General features: G+C 41.6%; 2 protein-coding genes across 9 annotated transcripts in view; both read right to left on the reverse strand.

Annotated features, from left to right (window-relative positions):
- Positions 1–709: 709 nt before the first annotated feature.
- Positions 710–2,087, reverse strand: LOC121856515. 4 transcript variants are annotated; one of them, XM_042352114.1, is made up of 4 exons: positions 1,816–2,087; positions 1,576–1,641; positions 1,353–1,437; positions 710–1,300 (listed from the first exon to the last, which is right to left on the reverse strand). In XM_042352114.1, the coding sequence occupies exons 1-4, from the start codon at positions 2,085–2,087 to the stop codon at positions 1,064–1,066; spliced, it is 660 nt and encodes a 219-aa protein (XP_042208048.1). In that variant the 3' UTR covers positions 710–1,063. The 4 variants fall into 4 exon arrangements, with proteins under 4 accessions (XP_042208048.1, XP_042208049.1, XP_042208047.1 ...); XM_042352115.1 differs by having other exon boundaries at positions 1,576–1,627; positions 1,802–2,056; XM_042352113.1 differs by having other exon boundaries at positions 710–1,437; positions 1,816–2,056.
- A 219-nt stretch (positions 2,088–2,306) lies between these two features.
- LOC121856513 (protein O-linked-mannose beta-1,4-N-acetylglucosaminyltransferase 2-like) overlaps positions 2,307–19,680 on the reverse strand; it is a 43,320-nt gene continuing 25,946 nt past the window's right edge. For 2 of the 5 annotated variants that reach the window (XM_042352110.1, XM_042352109.1), the window contains exons 2-3: positions 4,228–4,336; positions 2,307–4,025 (exon numbers count right to left, since the gene is read on the reverse strand). In XM_042352110.1, the coding sequence (XP_042208044.1) occupies positions 2,323–4,017 (1,695 nt within the window). In that variant the 5' untranslated portion in view covers positions 4,018–4,025; positions 4,228–4,336 and the 3' untranslated portion in view covers positions 2,307–2,322. Of the gene's footprint in view, positions 4,337–19,680 lie in introns of all 5 variants that reach the window. The other 3 variants (XM_042352106.1, XM_042352107.1, XM_042352108.1) reach the window with 2 other exon arrangements.

The following is a 19,680-nucleotide window of genomic DNA, read 5'->3' on the forward strand; positions in this document are numbered from 1 at the left end:
GTAACGTAAGGGGTGCCATTGAGTGTACGGAGAAAGTCAAGCTCCTCCTTTCCGACGACCCTGACGCTAACAGGTATGAAATCTTCACTACCCAGCTGTTGCAGACTATGGAGCCCTACATCAAGGTGTATCACGACAACATAAACACCAGCCGTCAGCAAAGCATAACCGAGTTCTTCGCCCGCAACCCACCACAGCCAGCCCAAGCCAGTGACAGAGACAGTGATGATGACTTTGAGGGATCTGTCAGGGAGGCACTAGTAAGTGTGGATGACAGTGATGAAGACTCACCTGAGGGCCAGTAGCCTGGCCTCTGCCTCGGAACCAGCCTCCACTCCCGTACTCCGACCCATCTCTTCTACTAACGTAAGTGTTAACCCCAACCTTGTTTTTTCTAACCTAACCTACAGTATAATATTCTCTTATTGATTGTTCCCTTCTATATTATGTGTGTGTGAATACCATCATAAAGTTAAGATGTTATTTTTACTAAAACGTACGTATTGTCGGGAAAAAGTGGAGTTTGGGGGTCGGCCCGGTCTCTATTTCAATTAATCCCATATGTTATGTTGTTCACTTTACGCGTTTCTTGCTTTACGCGGGCCGCCGTGGGCTCAATTGACGGCGTAAAGTGAGGGTTCACTGTACAGTATTATGAATTTCTGTGGGAGTAAAGTGGGAAAAAGGGTTATAAAAAAAAATACACATGATTTCCTACATTTTCTTTACTCAGTTACATACACACACAATCCTATGTACAGAATGTGGAAAAAAATTAAATAAAAATAAATATCATAAGGTAAAAAGTTTTAAGTATCTAGGGGTTTCCATCATGAAACTGAGTGGAGAGGTTAGAGGGGTCTGTAACATACAGCACTGTTGCTAGGGACACTGCTGTGTTGCTTAGGCGAGCGTTAATGGAGACTGCAACACAGTTTGCACACTAACTTATATCATTTTTGCTCTTTTAATGTTATAGTGTACAGTTGAAGCTACTTTTAGGGGTAAATCTATTGATATGAAAAGAAGCTTTGCAGCCAATTACAGATGCATTACTGTACATCTAATACGTTTTAAGCCTGGTGCTCCTGATTCTGGGAAAACCCATTATCTGGTAAACCCTAGGTCCCAAGCATACCGGATATTTGGTCCCATATCTATATACCCTCCAAGTACCAAGCATACCGGATATCTGGTCCCATATATGTATACTCTCCAAGTACCAAGCATACTGGATATCTGGTCCCATATATGTATACTCTCCAAGTACCAAGCATACTGGATATCTGGTCCCATACCTGTATACAATACTCTCCAAGTACCAAGCATGCTGGATATCTGGTCCCATATATGTATACAATACTCTCCAAGTACCAAGCATGCTGGATATCTGGTCCCATATATGTATACTCTCCAAGTACCAAGCATACTGGATATCTGGTCCCATATATGTATACTCTCCAAGTACCAAGCATACTGGATATCTGGTCCCATATATGTATACTCTCCAAGTACCAAGCATACTGGATTGGTCCCATATATGTATACTCTCCAAGTACCAAGCATGCTGGATATCTGGTCCCATACCTGTATACAATACTCTCCAAGTACCAAGCATGCTGGATATCTGGTCCCATACCTGTCAAGTATGCTCTACCAAGTACCAAGCATACTGGATATCTGGTCCCATACCTGTATACAATACTCTACCAGCATGCTGATACATATATGTATACTCTCCAAGTACCAAGCATAGATATCTGGTCCCATACCTGTATACATACTTAAGCATGCTGGATATCTGGTCCCATATATGTATACTCTCCAAGTACCAAGCATACTGGATATCTGGTCCCATACCTGTATACAATACTCTCCAAGTACCAAGCATGCTGGATATCTGGTCCCATATATGTATACTCTCCAAGTACCAAGCATACTGGATATCTGGTCCCATACCTGTATACAATACTCTCCAAGTACCAAGCATACTGGATATCTGGTCCCATATATGTATACTCTCCAAGTACCAAGCATGCTGGATATCTGGTCCCATTTCTGTATACTTTGCAGGAATTTGTTAACATCAATCAGGCTTTATATTAGTTTATTGTATTTTCTCTTTATTAATTGAATTTCAAATCTCTGTGATATTCTAAGAATATTAGTAGAATTCCATGACTTTACAAACCCAGATTTCTGATAATAAATTTTGTGATTTCCCCTCTGAGTACAAATCCTGATTGTGGTTTAAAGCTAACATACAATAATTTTGTGCAGAGTACCCTGTACCTAAAAATATATTAGATATTTCACAAAAAGTCATAAAGTACATTTTGCAAAGAAGGCAGGACTTTCAATACTATTGCAAAAGCAAGTTATCCATGTATTTACAGATTCAACTCCTAATCTAATTTTTTTTAAGAATCTTCTTTTACTTACAACATTGCTTACAAATGAACTGTCACCTTCTATCTGTACCACAACCTCAAAGAAGATATTCTGACAGTTAATATCTTTAATGTTCCAAGGATCCTTCCATTCCAATAACAGCTTAGTATAGTAACTGTCTTTAAGTAAATGACAATGTACTTCCTGAACTTTGGAAGGATGTACACTTTGCATATCACTTTTACTTTTTACATTATTTTCTAAATACTCTCGTGACATTGTTAAACCAATTCTCAAAGCACCAGAAAATGGATCACTAATATATCTGGTATCACCTTCAGTGACATGAACTTTAGTATCTTGGTATATTCTAAAAAGCCAATTAGTATTATCACAACATGCCACATCTTGAAGACTGTTTCTATAAAGACTTTTAATTACATCCTGTTGTTCCTCAAATGATAATTGACTTAGTCCTCCATAGGCTGCAGGGTATTCAGGGTGATATACTGTATTAATGATGTCCTTATTCATCCATGGAACATAAGCAACACCAAAGTCTTGCAATCCACACATAGTCTTATACACTGTGGAAGCATTGGAATTTATCCCAAAAGGCCAAATTTCTACCAAAATGGATCCAGGTTGTAGAAACATGCCAAGAATCAGAGCAGCACCATGAACCCCGACCACTACACGGGCCTGAGATAATTCACTTACAATTGTGAATATACTATTTTCTTCAAGTGACAACATCTTAACTTCTGAGACTTGTTTGGTTAACAATTCTAGTTGGTCTTTAATAAATGCTGATAATTCCTTTTCATTCACTATTTTCCGGTTAAATTTTCTGGATATTAAAACCCCTAAATGTTTCTGAGTTGGTTTATGCTCTATTTTTAACCTTTGTTGAACAAAATCAGTAAATGCTCTTAAAAGATGCCCTGAAAAAGAACTCCTCACTTGAGGTCCCTGTGGTTTTCCAAAGCCATACTGATACCACACACTTATCTTGTTAAGTCCAATGTATGCATCTTCAAAACAATACCAGACTTGCCTGCTGTTCAGTCTACTCTCTGACATTAACATTATTCTTTCAGATAATATTAGATAGAGATCCCAATATGGTCCTCTCTTCTCTTCATCAGTAAACACAAGGTTTAAGTCTTCTATACAGAGCCTTTGGTTCATACAAAGTTCTTGCATTGTAAAGTATATAGGCAAGAGATCATCATGAAATACATGAAGAAGATTATCCGGCTTGAAACGAGTCATAATAAGAGTCTTTCCATGAACAGCTTTAAAATTAATATTCTCATATTTAGTAATAAATGAAGTAAATAGTACAGCTGTTATTGGTATTAAGAAAGCATTATGTCCTATTAAAGATGACAGGTACAATTGATCCTGCAAAGTTTTGATGTTATTTATGCCATATATAATGGAATTAAGACTGTGCACAAAGACAAATTCCTTCTTTTGTATATTATAATATAAATTTTGGAAGTGGCATCTTAAATTGGATTCTGGTGATGAATAACACCAGACAGATGAATATGATTTATGTGGAGTTGAGCTTTCTACTGGTAGTGAACTATGAAGTAAAGATTTCTTATGGTCATTCATAGTTTTGCCTGAAAAAAAAACAAATTCTTGAGCATTATTACAAAATGCTAATGTATAAGGATTATGAATCCAAGCATCTGTACACCCATTATAACAAACAGTATCTTCATACAATGGTGGCTTGCCAATTCTCTTTTTATATTGTCCACTTAAAGGTTTCTTACTGAAAGAGTATGATTCTAGCTTCTGTGAATTATGATTCAAATTTACTGTTTCATCAATGCAGCTGTCGGAGACCTGACGAGTTGAGTGCACTACAGCCCAGATCAAGACGACTTTGAGGTTCACATCCTTGGAAATGACTACCATGGTGCCATCCCTGTAATAAGAGAAGCCAATATTCTCATATACCATATATAATAGAATAAACTTAACACAATTCATTAACAGTCGACAATGTGTTTCCCAGTTCTGAGAGGCCAATTTATGATTGAGAAGGGAGAAAAGGGCACATGATTTACAGAGCTCAATATTCTCCCAAACAGAGTAAACTTGTCACATTCTGAAAATATTCACAGTGTATCGCTGAAGCAGCCACTCTTCCAACTTATCTGGATCACTTGAATCAACAAGAATAGGATACTCCTTTGATATGGATAATACCACTAAAAACACAAATCACTGAGCTTTTAGTAAAATACCTCCAGGTTGTATTTCATACATCCAAGAGTTCTAGGATACCATGTTATCAAATCTAGTAATTTTCATTCCACATTTTGGGAGGAGTTTAGGAAACCAATTATAAGATGTGATACTACATTAAGATTCAATTTCTAACTTAAGATCAGAAGGTATTGCAAATGGCTCTATAAAAAAGAAAAAGAAAAAGCTAGATAAAGGCAAGAGGTGGAAAAAAATCCAAAATGCTACAGGAAAAGAGCCCTGGCCGAGAAGCTTAATTGTACAGAACTACAAGTTTAATATCTAAAGCAGGGATGCACAACCTGCAGCCCTCAGGTAACACTATTGCAGTCCTTTTTGTCTTATATAAAAACATTTTTTTCTAAAAACCAGTTTTTGTGATATAGCTCAGAATGCGACGCTCAGCATGTTACCTAGGTATGTTAATTCCTAGCTAACTCGCCAGGCCAACAAACAGGCAATTAAAACCCCCTCCTTCACCCCCCATCATACGCATCACGACCTTCATCTCCTGCCTTAGAGCGAGCAGTAAACAAAAGTCAACTCTCGAGGGGTGGAGATGGGTGGGTTATCGGCGTCGCATTCTGAGCTATATCACAAAAACTGTTTTTTAGAAAAAAAAACGGCGTTTTGTTCAACTCAGAATGCGACGCTCAGCATAAATACCCAAGCAGCAGGTGGAGAGGGAGGTGACTTTGCATACAAGGCTCCGCTGACTTAGGTCCAGATTCTGTTATAAACCGTTTAGAACATTTCCAGAATTAGGAACATTTACCGGAAGGTAAAATGTTAATTTACTAAAAAAGGATACTCACTTTATTCTGATGAGGATGAAGGTTCTGGTTGTGGAGATTGACTAGGTGGGGGAGGGGAACCCAGCACCACCACATTTGAAGCATCTCTCAGAGATAGATGAAGATAGCTGTCTTTGAAAGTTTTTGAACATCTCCAAAAGCCCATTTCCTTGATCTGACTGAGACTCATGTGCCACAGAAAGGTCACAGACCCTGAATATTTCCTAGTGTCATGTGCCAAAAATTTCTTGCCAGGGTCTGCTTGATTCACTGATTGAGATAAGGATTTTGTCATTTGACTAGATGATAATTTCTTACCATCCCTTGAAGAGAAAACATAGGGGCCTCTATTAGGCAATCTGGTTAACCATTCCTGAAGATTTTTAACTGGGCACAATATATGAGGAACCCTTGTTTCATCCATTAGACATTTTATCCTAATAGGTTGAGCTTGGAAATCTTCCCTTTAATTTTTCTTAGGATTTCCATAGGAAAAAGGGTAACATCCCCATCAAAAAATACCAATAATTCTAACACAACTGTTTCTGATAATGATTCTGGAGTTGTTAACTTGATAAATGTTGAAAAAGATACCAAGCTTTCTCATAGTGAATAGAAGTTTGGGGTCTATGACCTGCTAATACTTGGTTAGCTATATAGGGATTACCCAACAACCAATTTAAACTTTTTTTGAGAAACTTCAAGCATGAAGTGCCAAGGATATCTCGAACTGAGAATGTAGTACAGGTAGTTCTGCTATAACGCGATAATTGTGTTCTTGTAAAATATCGTGTTATAGAAAATCGAGTAATAGAAATAACAGGGCTTATGGAGAAAATAGGGTTAGGTGCAGATTACTCGAAATCGAAAAAATTTAGTAGTTAACCTAACACAAAGGAGAGCACAGTCTAAATAAATGTTACATTCATATCTAATAATGAAATCATACAGTAAATGTAACACTTTACTTGATGGGGGAGAAGGGTGATTTTGAGGTTGATAAAATCGAGCTTCTCTTCAAGTGTTATATCCTTTCTTTTACGATCATCACCGGGAATTCTATCACCAGAACGCTTCTTGTTGATATTCTTCTTTACTATATTCACAGTTAATACAGTGGGGTATGCTATAACGAACGGATCCTACTAAAAATATTCCTATAACAAACGGTTTTACCTATAAAATTGAGAATGCTATAACGAACAAAACTCCTACAACGAACATTATTTAATTTTTTTTTTTCTAATTTATTGTTTTTTTATTACAAATACTAATGATATTCTTTATTTCAGGGGTTTAGATGCATATTTATACACTTTTAAAATTTTTACAATTTTATATTATATTTTTCAGTGTTAAGTGGTTGTATTTGGGGGCCTGGAACGGATTAATCCTATAACGAACGAATGCTATAACGATCAAGGTTCTAGAACCAATTAGATTCGTTATAGCATACCCCACTGTACCACAAAATTGGAGAAATAGTAAGCAAAAATCGCGTTATAGCAAACAAGCGTTCGCGTTATACAAATATCGTTCCTAATTTATTAATCGCGTTAGAGCAAATTCACGTTATCAAAACACGGGTTATAGCAGAACTCACTGTACCTGGCCTAGACATCCTTGTTACAATTGTAGCGGATTCGGGCACCAGTCCAGCAGATCCAGGCACCAAGGTTGTAGAATCCAATATGGTGCAATTAAGAGGACCTTGCCTCAGAAGGATCTGAATTTGTGAACCACTTTGGGCAATATTTTCACAGGTGGGAAGATAGATTGAATTCCAAAGGTTCCAATCTAAGAGGGCATTTCCTAAAAGATTCAACCTCTCCAGAGATGCATAAAGTGGCATCTTTTAATTTTTTAGGGAGGCAAAAAGATCTATCTTTGGAGTTCCAAACTTCTTCACTAGACTCTTGAACTCCGATACCTTTAGGGACCATTCTGTTTCCGTCAATACTGGCCGGAGACGGGACAGCGCATCTGCCCAATTGTTTTGTACTCCCGGTATATAAGTTGCTTTGAGATAAAGTGTTTGTGTTACACAAATACTGAAAAATTTTTCTGACAGTTGTAGAAGGGGCCAAGACCTTGTTGATCCTTGATGATTGAGACAAAAGGCTGCTGTTTTGTTATCCATGGCAAACAGGATCGTCATATTCTGTAAATTTGGGTTTGCCGACAAAAAGAATAGGACCACTGTTAATTCTTTTATATTTATGTGTTTGTCCCAAAGAAAGTTGCTCCACTTCCCATGACTGAATTCCCCTTTTGAGGAATGGTTTCCCCATCCTATTTTGGACACATCCGTACAAACGACCAAACCTGTTTGAGGCGGAACCCAGGGAGAGGAACCAATTAGATTGTCCAACTTTGTCCACCATAACAGATGATTCTTTATCTGAATAGGGAGAGAAGAAGCAACATTTCTGTTTCTGTGAAGCAACTTCGAGCCCAGATGAGATAGTTGCTTTTTACTTAACTTTCCCAATGGAACCACTATTGTGGCAAAATTCAACAGACCCAAAAGTTATTCCCAATCATGCCAAGAAACCTTGGTCTTTACACAAAAGGCTTCTACTTGGCTTATCAAATCTAATACTTTTGTTTCTGGTAAACTGACTGACTGCTGATTTGTATCCCACTGGAGACCTAACCAACCCACTTTTGACATGGTATTAAATTTTATTTGACCTGGTTTACCTTCAAACCAAGGTTTTGAAATAGTACTAGTGTACGTTGGGTCGCCCTTTGACAATCTTCGAAAGAGTTTCCCATTATCAGCCAATCGTCTATATAAGCAAAGGTTCTTATACCCTCCTTCGCAAGGATCTTTCTGGGAATGTTCGCCAGTTTTGTAAAGACTTTTGGCACAATTGTCAGGCCGAATGGCATCACTGTGAATTGATAACTTACATCCCCTACTTTGAACACCAGAAATTTTCTGTACCTGGGAGCAACAGGAGCGTGATAATAGGCATCTTCGAGATCCACTTTTGAGATCCAAGCATTTGGCGGAAGTAGATGCCTCAGGTGATCGTAAGTGAGCATTTTTAAACTTCTTTTGGAAATAAATTTGTTGAGGACTGAAAGATCCAAAATCCACCTTAATTTGTCGCTGCCTTTCTTGAGGACTGGGAATAGGCGAGACATGAAACATTTCTCTGACTGTAACAGTTCCATGACACTTCTGTTTAGTAGTTGAATTACAAATCCTCTAAGTAAGGGGGTTGGTTTTTTACCCTTTTTTGGAAATGCTAGGGGAGGGCACCTCAACCAAGTCCATGTGAGGCCCCCTTTGATTGTCTTGTAAGCCCATATGGAAGAAGTCCATCTGTTCTCCCAACCCCCTAGATGACTCAGCTGTCTGGCTTCATTGGAAGGGAGTAGTTGCTGATGTGGTCTCCTTCCGCTTCTGAACAAACGGCCACCCCTATTACGTCTTTGATTATTTCCTCCTCTAAAATTTCCTCTAGGTTGATAACTGAACCAAGCAGCTGGTCCTGTTCCCCTGTAAAACCTTCCTCTCTTAGAGTTCCGAAAGGTCTGAGGACTCCTGGGGACATTAATATTAATAGTATTCTCACCAGATGATCTATATTTAACCAATGATTGTTCATCAAACAAAGCAGGAGAAAGAGGGAAGAACGTAGCAATAAATAAGCGCTACCACTTGAAGCATTATTTGTTGCTTGCTTCCTTAGCTGGACTTTCAGTCTTAGGGCTTTCAACAAATTATCTAAAAATGAGTTGTACAGGGAATATGGGATTCCTTGTAAAGCAGCAGCGAAACATTTGTCCACTTCTGAATTTTCTTCATAGTCCAGCACAAACTTAGTTAATAACTGACACATCATAATTGCAGACCAAACATCTGCTGAGAATTTCCTAATTTTAAATTCTTCAAGCAGCAGTGCAGGGGCAACTGGTTTCAATTTTTTTTCATAACTTATATCAACATATTTTGGAGCCGATAAATACTGGGAAAAATCATAGAAGGAACTCTTTTTGTCATTAAATTGGAACTTCAAAAAACTAAACTTGTGAGCATTCCTGTCTGAGGGAATGAATGTTAAGTCTTTCAATACATTAGCCCAGACTTCGTTTATTTCAGAGATTATCTTTGGGCAAATATCAGGCCAAGAAAGTGTAGTACATCACCTTCCAAAAACAAAGAATGATGACCCAAAGTTGCTTGTCCTTCCTGTCTCTTTGTAGTTGCTGAGATATCAGGAAGCTTAGAAACATTTTCATAAAATACTTTGAATAAGGATTACCAATGTTATCCATGGCCTGTTGGGATCATCCTTACACTGAGCGTCGCATTAAAAAATTAATCTTCAAGGCCTTATTCCACCTATTTTTAATTTGTATTTGCAATAATTCTTTCTTATCACCTGTAGCTTGATGAAATTGAAAAATTTGATCATAACAAACTGCACAATCCATTGGTGAAAATAGGTTATTTGAGACAGCTGCCATAAATTATGCAAGCCATATGAGGATCTATCTTAGTAATCCAAGTGGCTCTACGTCATTTTTTTAATTTCATGTACATGTAGTATGGTCTCCTTGGGTCTTGGGTGAAACTACAACTACTGAATTCACATTCTCTACTGACAGACAATTCCTTGTATGTAGTGCCTGAGCAGAACTTTCTAGTCCTTGTAGCTCATCACTCAATACTATCTCCTCAGGGACAGTTTCAAAGTCTCCTCCATCATCCATAGGCCAACGGGACTCCTGTCCTTCGTCCTCCAGTTGCACATCACTCATCTAAACTAGGAGGACACCATGAGTCACATTATATTATTATAAAAATATAAGGGGGAAAACATTTCCTCCAAAACCTAATTAATATGACTCATAATTGTTATATTATTAGTAAGTTAATTCATTAAGATTTCTTATTGTCATATAAGTCACTCGTTTGACAATTATAAACAATTAACTCACTAGTCGTATCTGTCTTCCCACTCTTATCTCAAGTATCCCTTACCTCAAGGAAATAATTTTTACATAACTTCTTTCATTTAGAACATTTTATGTAGAGGGATCATCAAGATCTCTATTTGTTGCCAATCAGGGGCACAGACATTATCCCCCCCCAAGTAATAACTTAAGCGAAAATGCCTACGTGCGTACTATCACCCGGCAGGGTTGACAGTGCTGAGTCGCTAACATAGCACTCTATTGGCAACAGCGTTCACTATTACTCTAGTAATATTTATTGGGTTAAGAATTCCACCCTGAATGGTTCTTGTATAACCCATATAAGGATGTAAAGTCCATTTCAACATAACTCTAGATTGCTAGGAAGACCGGGAGGTCCGCATTCCGGAAACGCTAAGTCTAGCAGCCTCGCTAAAGTTCGCCTGGAAAGGCTGAACCCGCTACTGAGGACATCAATAAAATAAAGTTATGAAGAGAAAAACTAAATTCTGGCTGAAGGTTCCAAGTGTTCCCTGAAGAAGGCAGTGATGGGTAGGAAAATACCGGGTAACACTGAAGTCCATTTATTAACGGATAGGAGAAATACAAGTGGTGACTAGCGTGTGCCTTGCACGACCCACAGAGTCAGACTAAGACTGCCTTGCCACATGGCAATGTTGCCACATAACACGTGCAGTGGTGCCACGTAATTATATACATAGATGCTACTCGGCAAAGTAGCTTATATACAAGGTTGCTACTCGGCACAGTAGCTTAGATACATAACCTACATCTCCCTCCCCCCCTCACTCTCATAGTCTTTGTCTTGAGCGGACTTCTTAGTCCTAAGTCGCTCCGAGCGTCGAGGTGCACTGTGGGGCTGATCCTCGTGAGGTGTAGGTGACTCGTCCTCGGTCAGGGGGCCAGCAGCAGGGGCTGGGACTGGCCGGAGGAAGCGGCGGTTCCTCCACCAGACACGGCCGCTCGGCATCCTGACCTTGTAGTCCCGCGACCGGCCGACGCCCATCACTATGCCCACCTTGTCCCAACGTGTCGTCGTCGAGTCCTGGACACGGACAAGGGCACCAATCTCCAGTGGCTGAAGAGGGCAGGCACGGTCGTCATACCGAGCCTTGGCGTCCTGGGCACGTGTAGCGGCGCGGCGGTTGCAGCTCTCGGCTCTGGTCTGCCAGTCCTTCACAAAGGCCTTGGCGTGTGCAGGAACACAAGAGCGGAGAGGGTGGCCATACAGGATCTGGGCAGGGGAGCGTCCTGTGTGGGTGGGATTGGAAGCGGGTTCCGGGCAGCTCTGTACGGCAGTGCCAGGCGCGTTGCTCGTTGACTAACGCACCCTGCTGGCGGTGTACCGAGCAGCTGGGATCTGCTCAGGAAAGTCTCTGGGCACCACGCCTAACTCCTTGCAGTGCTCCCACGACAACAAGGGTGTAGCGAGAGTAGGCTGCACGTCGATCCATCCGTGACACGACCTGTCGCCGTAGGTGATCTCCACTTGAAAGGAGCCCACAGTGTCCGGCATCTGGGAACCGTCCGCATTGTAGTACTGCAGCTGCGGCGGTGGTCCCAGGCCGCGTTTGGTGAGGCCCAGTTTCTGGAGGTGCTTCAGGCCTATCACTGTAGCATCAGCGCCGGTGTCCGGTATCACCTCGATGTGACCCGACACATCACCGTGTGTGACGGCGACGCGGATGGTAGGGGAAGGGGTCGCCCTGGGGCGTGTGGTCGATTGCACCTTCCTGATGTGACTCCGCTGCTGCTTGGGGCTGCGTGAGCCATCTGAAGGGGGCTGCGTGCGAACCACCCCGAGGGAAGTGCGCTGCTTTCCTCCTCGTCTCGGGCTTTTGGGCTTGGGTTGGCGGCAGCACTTGTCGTAGTGCTCATAGAGACCGCAGGCCTGACACTTGTGGCCTCGTGCTGGGCACCTGTCTGTGTTAGACCAGTGGCCCTTACGGTCACATCCACGACACAGTGCGTCGGCGGCCGGGCATGTCTTGGGGCCATGCTGCTTTCCACAGCTGCCACAGGAAGCACTAGGCGGAGGCGTGGAAGGACGTGCGGCAGCCTTCACGTTATTGGCCGCCTTCTTACCCTTCTTGTACTGTGAGATAGCTCTCACAGCAGGTGGGGCCCGTAAGGCAGAGGTGGCGGACTTGGTGGCCTCGTATGACCGACATTCAGTCACTACCACCTGGAGTGTGGAGGAAGCGTCCAGGGGGGATGAGTCGCTGCACCAACTCTTCTTGCCTGACACCTGTCAAAATCCCGTGCTTGATCCAGGCTTCCTCACATTCCCGGCTGTGCGCCTTGCAGACGTCGATCTCCTCTGACAAACTCTTCAAACGTACAAAAAAGTCGTCAAAGGATTCATTCTCCGCCTGCTTGCAGCTGGTGAAGGCACGGCGACGCAAAGCCTCGTTATTCCGACCTTTAACGTGCTCCTGTAAAAGGTCGAGCACATCCGTCACTGAAGACGTAGAATCGGGAGGCACTTGCAACGTGTGCTCCAAAACTCTCTGGGTCTCCAGCGACAAACACATCCGCAGTTGGATGAGCTGTTTGTTTGGAGGCATGCTGTCAAGGTCCACCATCGTGGAGTAATCTGTCCACCGCCGCCTCCACTCACGAAAAAGCTGAAACGTGACGTCTGGTGAGAGGGCAGGTGGGGGTTGAACAGATGCCTTGGGAGCTGTTGGAGTAGCAAGAGTACCTGGAGGACGCTGGTGTGGTGGAGGTGGGAGGGTACTGGCGCCTTGGTGCGTGATACCTGCGAGTGAGGGAGGGTGGGTTAGCGCCAGGGTCGCCAATAGTGCATCAAAACGCGCCTTTTCCTCCTCTCTTCGTATCTCCTCCCTCTGAAATTTCATCTCTCTGCGTCTCTCGTCCCTGTCGTCCATCCACCTCAGAATTGTGGCAATGTCCGTCGCTGGAGGTGAAGGATGAGAGTCTGCGCCCGGTGGAGGGGATGGTGGTGGGGAGTTGTGTCTCCCATCTTGACGTTGTCCCTTCTTACCGCCCATCTTAGTATGCTTGAACTGCGCTGTTTAGTAAATAAAGTGGTGCCTCATCAGCTCGAACCACATATATATGACATAAACAGCACAGAAATAACGCATAGAGTCCACTGTTCTGTCCATGAGTGTGTGTGTGTGTGTGTGTGTGTGTGTGTGTGTGTGTGTGTGTGTGTGTGTGTGTGTGTGTGTGTGTGTGTGTGTCTTAGAGACCAGATGTGGTGGCCTTAGGCTGGAGCCGCCGCGGAGGCAAGAACGTCAGTGTCTCCCCGGATGTCACACGAGAAGGGTGTACGCCTGCGTGCTCCGTGGGTACCACAAAAACAGGCCAATGCTCAACTCTCAGCTCTAGACACACTAATACACTGACACTAACACTGCCACCATCACTAAAACGCACTGTGACGGCGCAACACTGCACGTCTCGGCGAACACAACGCAACACAACACACACTAAGAGTCGACGCGCACATCGCCGGCTAACTGTCCATTGTTCACACACTTGTAAGTCCACAGATCCTACTCACTGCGCCATGAAGGTTCCAAGTGTTCCCTGAAGAAGGCAGTGATGGGTAGGGAAACACCGGGTAACACTGAAGTCCATTTATTAATGGATAGGAGAAATACAAGTAGTGACTAGCGCGAGCCTTGCACGACCCACAGAGTCAGACTAAGACTGCCTTGCCATATGGCAGCCTCGGGGCAATGTTGCCACATAACACGTGCAGTGTTGCCACGTAATTATATACATAGATGCTACTCGACACAGTAGCTTATATACAAAGTTGCTACTTCGCACAGTAGCTTAGATACATAACCTACACTGGCCTCTATGCTGAGAGCAATTAGAAAACCGAGGGCAGAAGCCCAAAGGTTTTTTGTGAACGAACATAAGAGTAGGAAGAGAGATAGTCACATGGCATTCATACTAGCACTTGAATAATTGGGACAAAGAAAACCGTAAACAGTATACATATATATGTATATATAAACATATACAGTACAGTAAAGTCTGGATTTACACAGTTTTGGTTAACGCATTTGGTCATTTACGTGGTGCCTTGCCAGAATTGAAATGCTTTAATTACGGGGTAAATTTGAACATTTACGCGGAGAGCAGCTGGAGGTCCAGACGCTCCACGCCATTTTTTATTCAAGCGGTCCATTCTCGACCATACGCGGGAAGCGGTGAGGTGAGTGGTGCGCATTAGGCCGCTCTTACGTTATCGCTGACATCATATGACATATCGGACTGTCATTGGGCCACGCATCCTTACCACCTACGCATTCCCTCCGCTGCTAGCTGTGATTGGTCTAATGTAACATGAAGTGCCCTGCCACGAGAGGGTAGAAGTCGCTGGCCTAGCAGGGCCTGTCTCATTGCTCTCAGTCCGCGTATACAGTTCTCTCTTGTGCCCGCTATTCCCCTCACAACTCACAATGGCGTCCGCGGGACCCCAACCACCAGAGAAAAACATTGAATTACCTGAACCAAGCCATGATTGTGTGAAGGAAATCATCGAGTTGGGGGAGAAAATTAAGCTCATCCTTGACAAAGACCCAGACAAGCATCGGTATGAAGCGTCTAATAACCATCTGACGAAACTTATGGAGCCGTATATCCAGATCTATCTCGACAACATCAATGCTAGTTGTCAACGTAGTATTGAGGACTTCCTCGCTCGCAACCCACCACAACCACAGCCAACCCAAGTCAGTGATAGTGATATTGACAGTGAGGATATGGACTTTGAGAAGTTTGTCTGGGAGGCCCTGCAAACCTCTGCGAGTAGTGAAAGTGAAAGTAATTCACCGGAGGGCAACTAATCTGCCCTCTGCCTCAGAACCAGCCGCCATCCACGTGTGCCGACCCACCTTTTCTACTAAAGTAAGTGTTAAAAAACCTAATATTATTGATATTTCTCTTAATTATTGATTGTGTGTGCATACCATCATAAAATTAGGATGTTATTTTTACTACAACGTATGTATTGTCGGAAAAAGTGGAGTTTGGGGGTCGGCCTAGTCTCTATTTCAATTAATCCCATATGTTCTGTTATGTCATTCACGCGTTTCTCGTTTTACGCGGGCCTCCACGGGTTCAATTGACAGCGTAAATGCAGACTATACTGTATATCCACATATTTTCTTTCAGTGAAGACGAGCCCGGGAGGGCGCAGCGACATTCACCGAGTGACTTAAAGGCAAGGAATAGTCACAAACGATCTAAGCGACTTCATAAAGAAAATGTGTTGTGGTCGCCATGATGCTGACCAGAGGTTGTATAAGAAATTGTCCCAAATACAATAAATGAGAGACATACACAAAATAAAAGTCACTCTACTTCCTCACTGTGCTAATAAGTATAAATACAATATATAAAATCCTCATGGGTATTTCAGCAATTACAACACAAATTCGCGGAGCTTTCTTTTGTGTGTATTTACAGCTGAATCGCCAGACAAGAAGATGAAGGTCATGATGCGTATGATGGGGGGTGAAGGAGGGGGTTTTGAGAATTGCAATTAAATGCCAGGTAGCGACGTGTCCTCCTAATACAGTGGGGTATGCTATAACGAACGGATCCTTCTACGAACATTCCTATAACGAACGGTTTTACCTATAAAATTGAGAATGCTATAACGAATGCAACTCCTACAACGAACGCGGATAAATACGGGACTATTTCGCCTGGCGCATGAATATTGTTGTACCGCGACCCACAACAAGAGCGTCTGGCGCCATCTTTGTCTCATTGTGTAGCCAGTGCACCACTGTTATTGTTGAAATTTCGTCTTTTGATGTGGAAATTCACGTTATTTGTATAACTATTTTGTTATACAAGTATACAATTGTAACAATGAATTGTCCAAAGCGAGTGAGAAAGCTAATAACCCTTGAAACTAAGAAAGAAATTATAAAGAAACGTGAGAATGGAAGAAGCATTGCGAAACTTAGTGATGAATATGGGATGGCTAAATCGACTACCTATATGTACGATTTTGAAGAATAAAGAGGAGTTAAAAACTGTGCAAGTGGCTAAGGGAATCTTTAGACTTAGCAAAGCAAGGTGTAATGTGATTGAAGAGATGGAAAATTTACTCTTAGTGTGGATAAAGGAGAAAGAAATGGCAGGTGGTAACATTAGTGAAGCTATAATTTGTGAGAAGGCTAAACAATTGTTTGAGGGCCTTAAAGCCAAGACTCCCAGTGGAAGTGATAGTGCTGTGCCAGTGTTTAGGGGTACTTGCATGCTGAATAACACTAAGGTAAGATAAAGTACCGTATTTTTTACATTTTCCACAGAATTTTTTCAGTGTTAAGTGGTTGTATTTGGGGCCTGGAACGGATTAATCCTATAACGAACGAGGTTCTGGAACCAATTACGTTCGTTATAGCATACCCCACTGTATTACTTATTAGTAATTATTAGATGTTTTAATTGCCTGTATGTTGGCCTGGCGAGTTAGCTAGGAATTAGCTACCTAGGTAACATGCTGAGCGTCGCATTCTGAGTTGAACAAAAATAATACAGGTAATAATAATAATAATAATAATAATAATAATAATAATAATAATAATAATAATAATAATACTGTATACTGTATATGAAATTAAAAAAAAAAAAAATGTGACCCCGAGATATTAAAACCTTCTCCGGCTGTATATTCAGTTAACAAAATAAATTGCAAAGATTATTTCTCAGTTATTTTGATAATTGTAAATTTATTGTAATTTTAAGGTGACAGTGCTCAAAAACTATGTCCACATACTGTATAGTAGAGAAATTTGAAAACATCAGTTTGAAAAATATAACATGCAACATAGAGTTAGTGATGTGTTAGAGCAGCAAAAAGGAAAGTTAATGAAGTTGTGTACTTTTCTGTAGCACCTGACAAACCTACTGGTGTGACATCAACAGCTCTACTATTAGTGTTCATACAGTATGTGGTGCAACAGAAGATTTCACTATTCATTAAGATGTTGGTCTCCGTTCATTGAAGAAGCAAATAAAAGTACACCCCCCCCCTGTAAGTGACTTACTAAGTGGACTTCTGGAACAAATTAGCACTATTGAGTTAAATTTGGACAAATAAGTTGACATAACAATTAATGGGGTCCCTGCACTAATTGGTGACCAATGCTTTATTCCAACTAAAAACAAGCATAAAACCTCCTGGATGCACCCAAGGTCGAAGTACTAGCACCTACTTGACTACATCATTGTAAGGCAACGTGACCAGTGAGAAGTTCTCCAAACCTGGGCCATGAGAGGTGCAGAATGCTTCACCGACCATAACCTAATTGCCTCCAAGATGAGGTCTCGAAATCCGTCCCCAAGTGCCATTACGACCTCCAAACACTGGTCGGTACCGCTTTTGCCTCGCAAGCGATATGTCACGGGTTCGATTCCCGGGCCGGTGGAAAAGTTGTTTGAACATACTTCCTAGCCCCAATTGGTCCCTGTTCACCTAGCAGTAAAGTAGGTACCTGTTGTAAATCGAAAGTTGCGAATTCGTATTCAAGGAAAGTTGTTGGAGCTTCCAATAACTTACTGACAAAAACCATTAAACTCTTCAGGCTTCTACACCCTTGACCCTTCAGGCTTCTACGCCCTTAACTCATGAGACATAAAGGCAAGCATGAACTTAGCATGCTTCCCTGTTGGGTGCTGTAGGTGCTTCTGCGCTTCACCTTACACAGGATGTAGGGGGGTGCCCAATAAATAAAAAGAAAAAAGAAGAGAGAAGACCTCCAAACAAAAATCTCAATTGCAAACTCAATTGCAACGCCCTCGAAAACCCATCAGTAGTTGAAAATTTCCACAGCTCTCTCGCTGAGTGTCTGTCTTCCACACCCACAATCGATTTAAGCAGCAACACAATAGACATGGACAAAGAGTGGAACAACCTCCACTTGCCCATATATGAAGTTGCAAAGGACATCCTCGACACAACCAGATGATGTCACCGGGACTGGTTCAATGAGAACGCTGATGGCATATACAATTTTCTTGCTACCAAGAATAAAGCCAACGATGCTTTACTCTCAAACCCACAATCTGCTGCACTTAGAGCCAACCGGTGCTCACTCAGGGCCGAAGCACAGAGGACTCTAAGAAGCATGGAAAACGAGTCGTGGCAAGCCAGAGCTCAAGATATCCAGAGCTTCACCAACGAGAATGATCATCAGGGCTTCTACAATGCCATCAAAGCCATTCATGGTCCAGCCAAGTGCAACATCACTCCAGTGAGATCACTCGGTGGTGAACTCAAGGACAAACAACAAATCCAGGTTCGATGGGCAAAACACTTCGGTAGACTTCTCAACCAAAGGAACCCTACTGAGCCCAACATACAGTACTGTACTAGATACCATCCCAGAGTTGCCCCCATAATTGACAAATAACATAAGTGATACAAATATGATATATAATAACTAAGTGGGGAGAAGGTTATACTACAGGGCATTTCAACATAGTGACAGTGCAAAGAGGTAAGATTGGCTGGGAGGGAATACATACATTGGTTGATTACGAGTTGTTGATAATTTTTATAATGGTTGGGACTGGATTGTTCTTAGTGTGTGTGTGTAAAATAATAATACTAATAATAATTTACAGTTTATTAAGATAACATGGCAGCCCAAAGGCTGAAAATATATGATGAACAAAGGTGATAAGTTACATATGGTGAGATCAGGGAGTGGGTTACTTGATTGACAAAAGCTTTCAATACAAAAACATAAGGAACATAGAGTCAACATTTAGATTTATACTTTATTACTAAAGCAGGGACTTGAGGGTAGACTGTCACATTTTTAATAAATTGGTTTCTGATTATTTGTGAGAGTATTTTCCCATTATTATTTATTTGTATGTGCTTTGTGTGTGTCTGTCTACACACACACACACACACACAAATATATATGCAATACAGGTAAAAGAAATAATTGTCCAAAGGGCAATCACAAAAAGGGAATATACATTTCTTTGTACAGTAAGATCTTGTATTTTTCGAGTAATATAGACTGCAAAAATTGCGCCAAATTCAAATTCGCTAAATGCAAATACATAAACTAATGGAAAAAATAACAATAGAGACTGACCACTAGGGGGCAGTGAAATTTTGCTCAAAGCTGCACTCTTCAGGCATTGTTCCTTATACATATCTAAGACTCCATGCCAAATTTGAAGCTGATATGTCGAGGTTTAGTCTGCCGCATTTTCTACTAAAATTTTAAAATTTACCTACAGTACTAGCCAAACA

Source organism: Homarus americanus, unplaced genomic scaffold (assembly GCF_018991925.1).
Source record: "Homarus americanus isolate GMGI-L3 unplaced genomic scaffold, GMGI_Hamer_2.0 scaffold27063, whole genome shotgun sequence".
Classification (NCBI taxonomy): Eukaryota; Metazoa; Arthropoda; class Malacostraca; order Decapoda; family Nephropidae; genus Homarus; species Homarus americanus.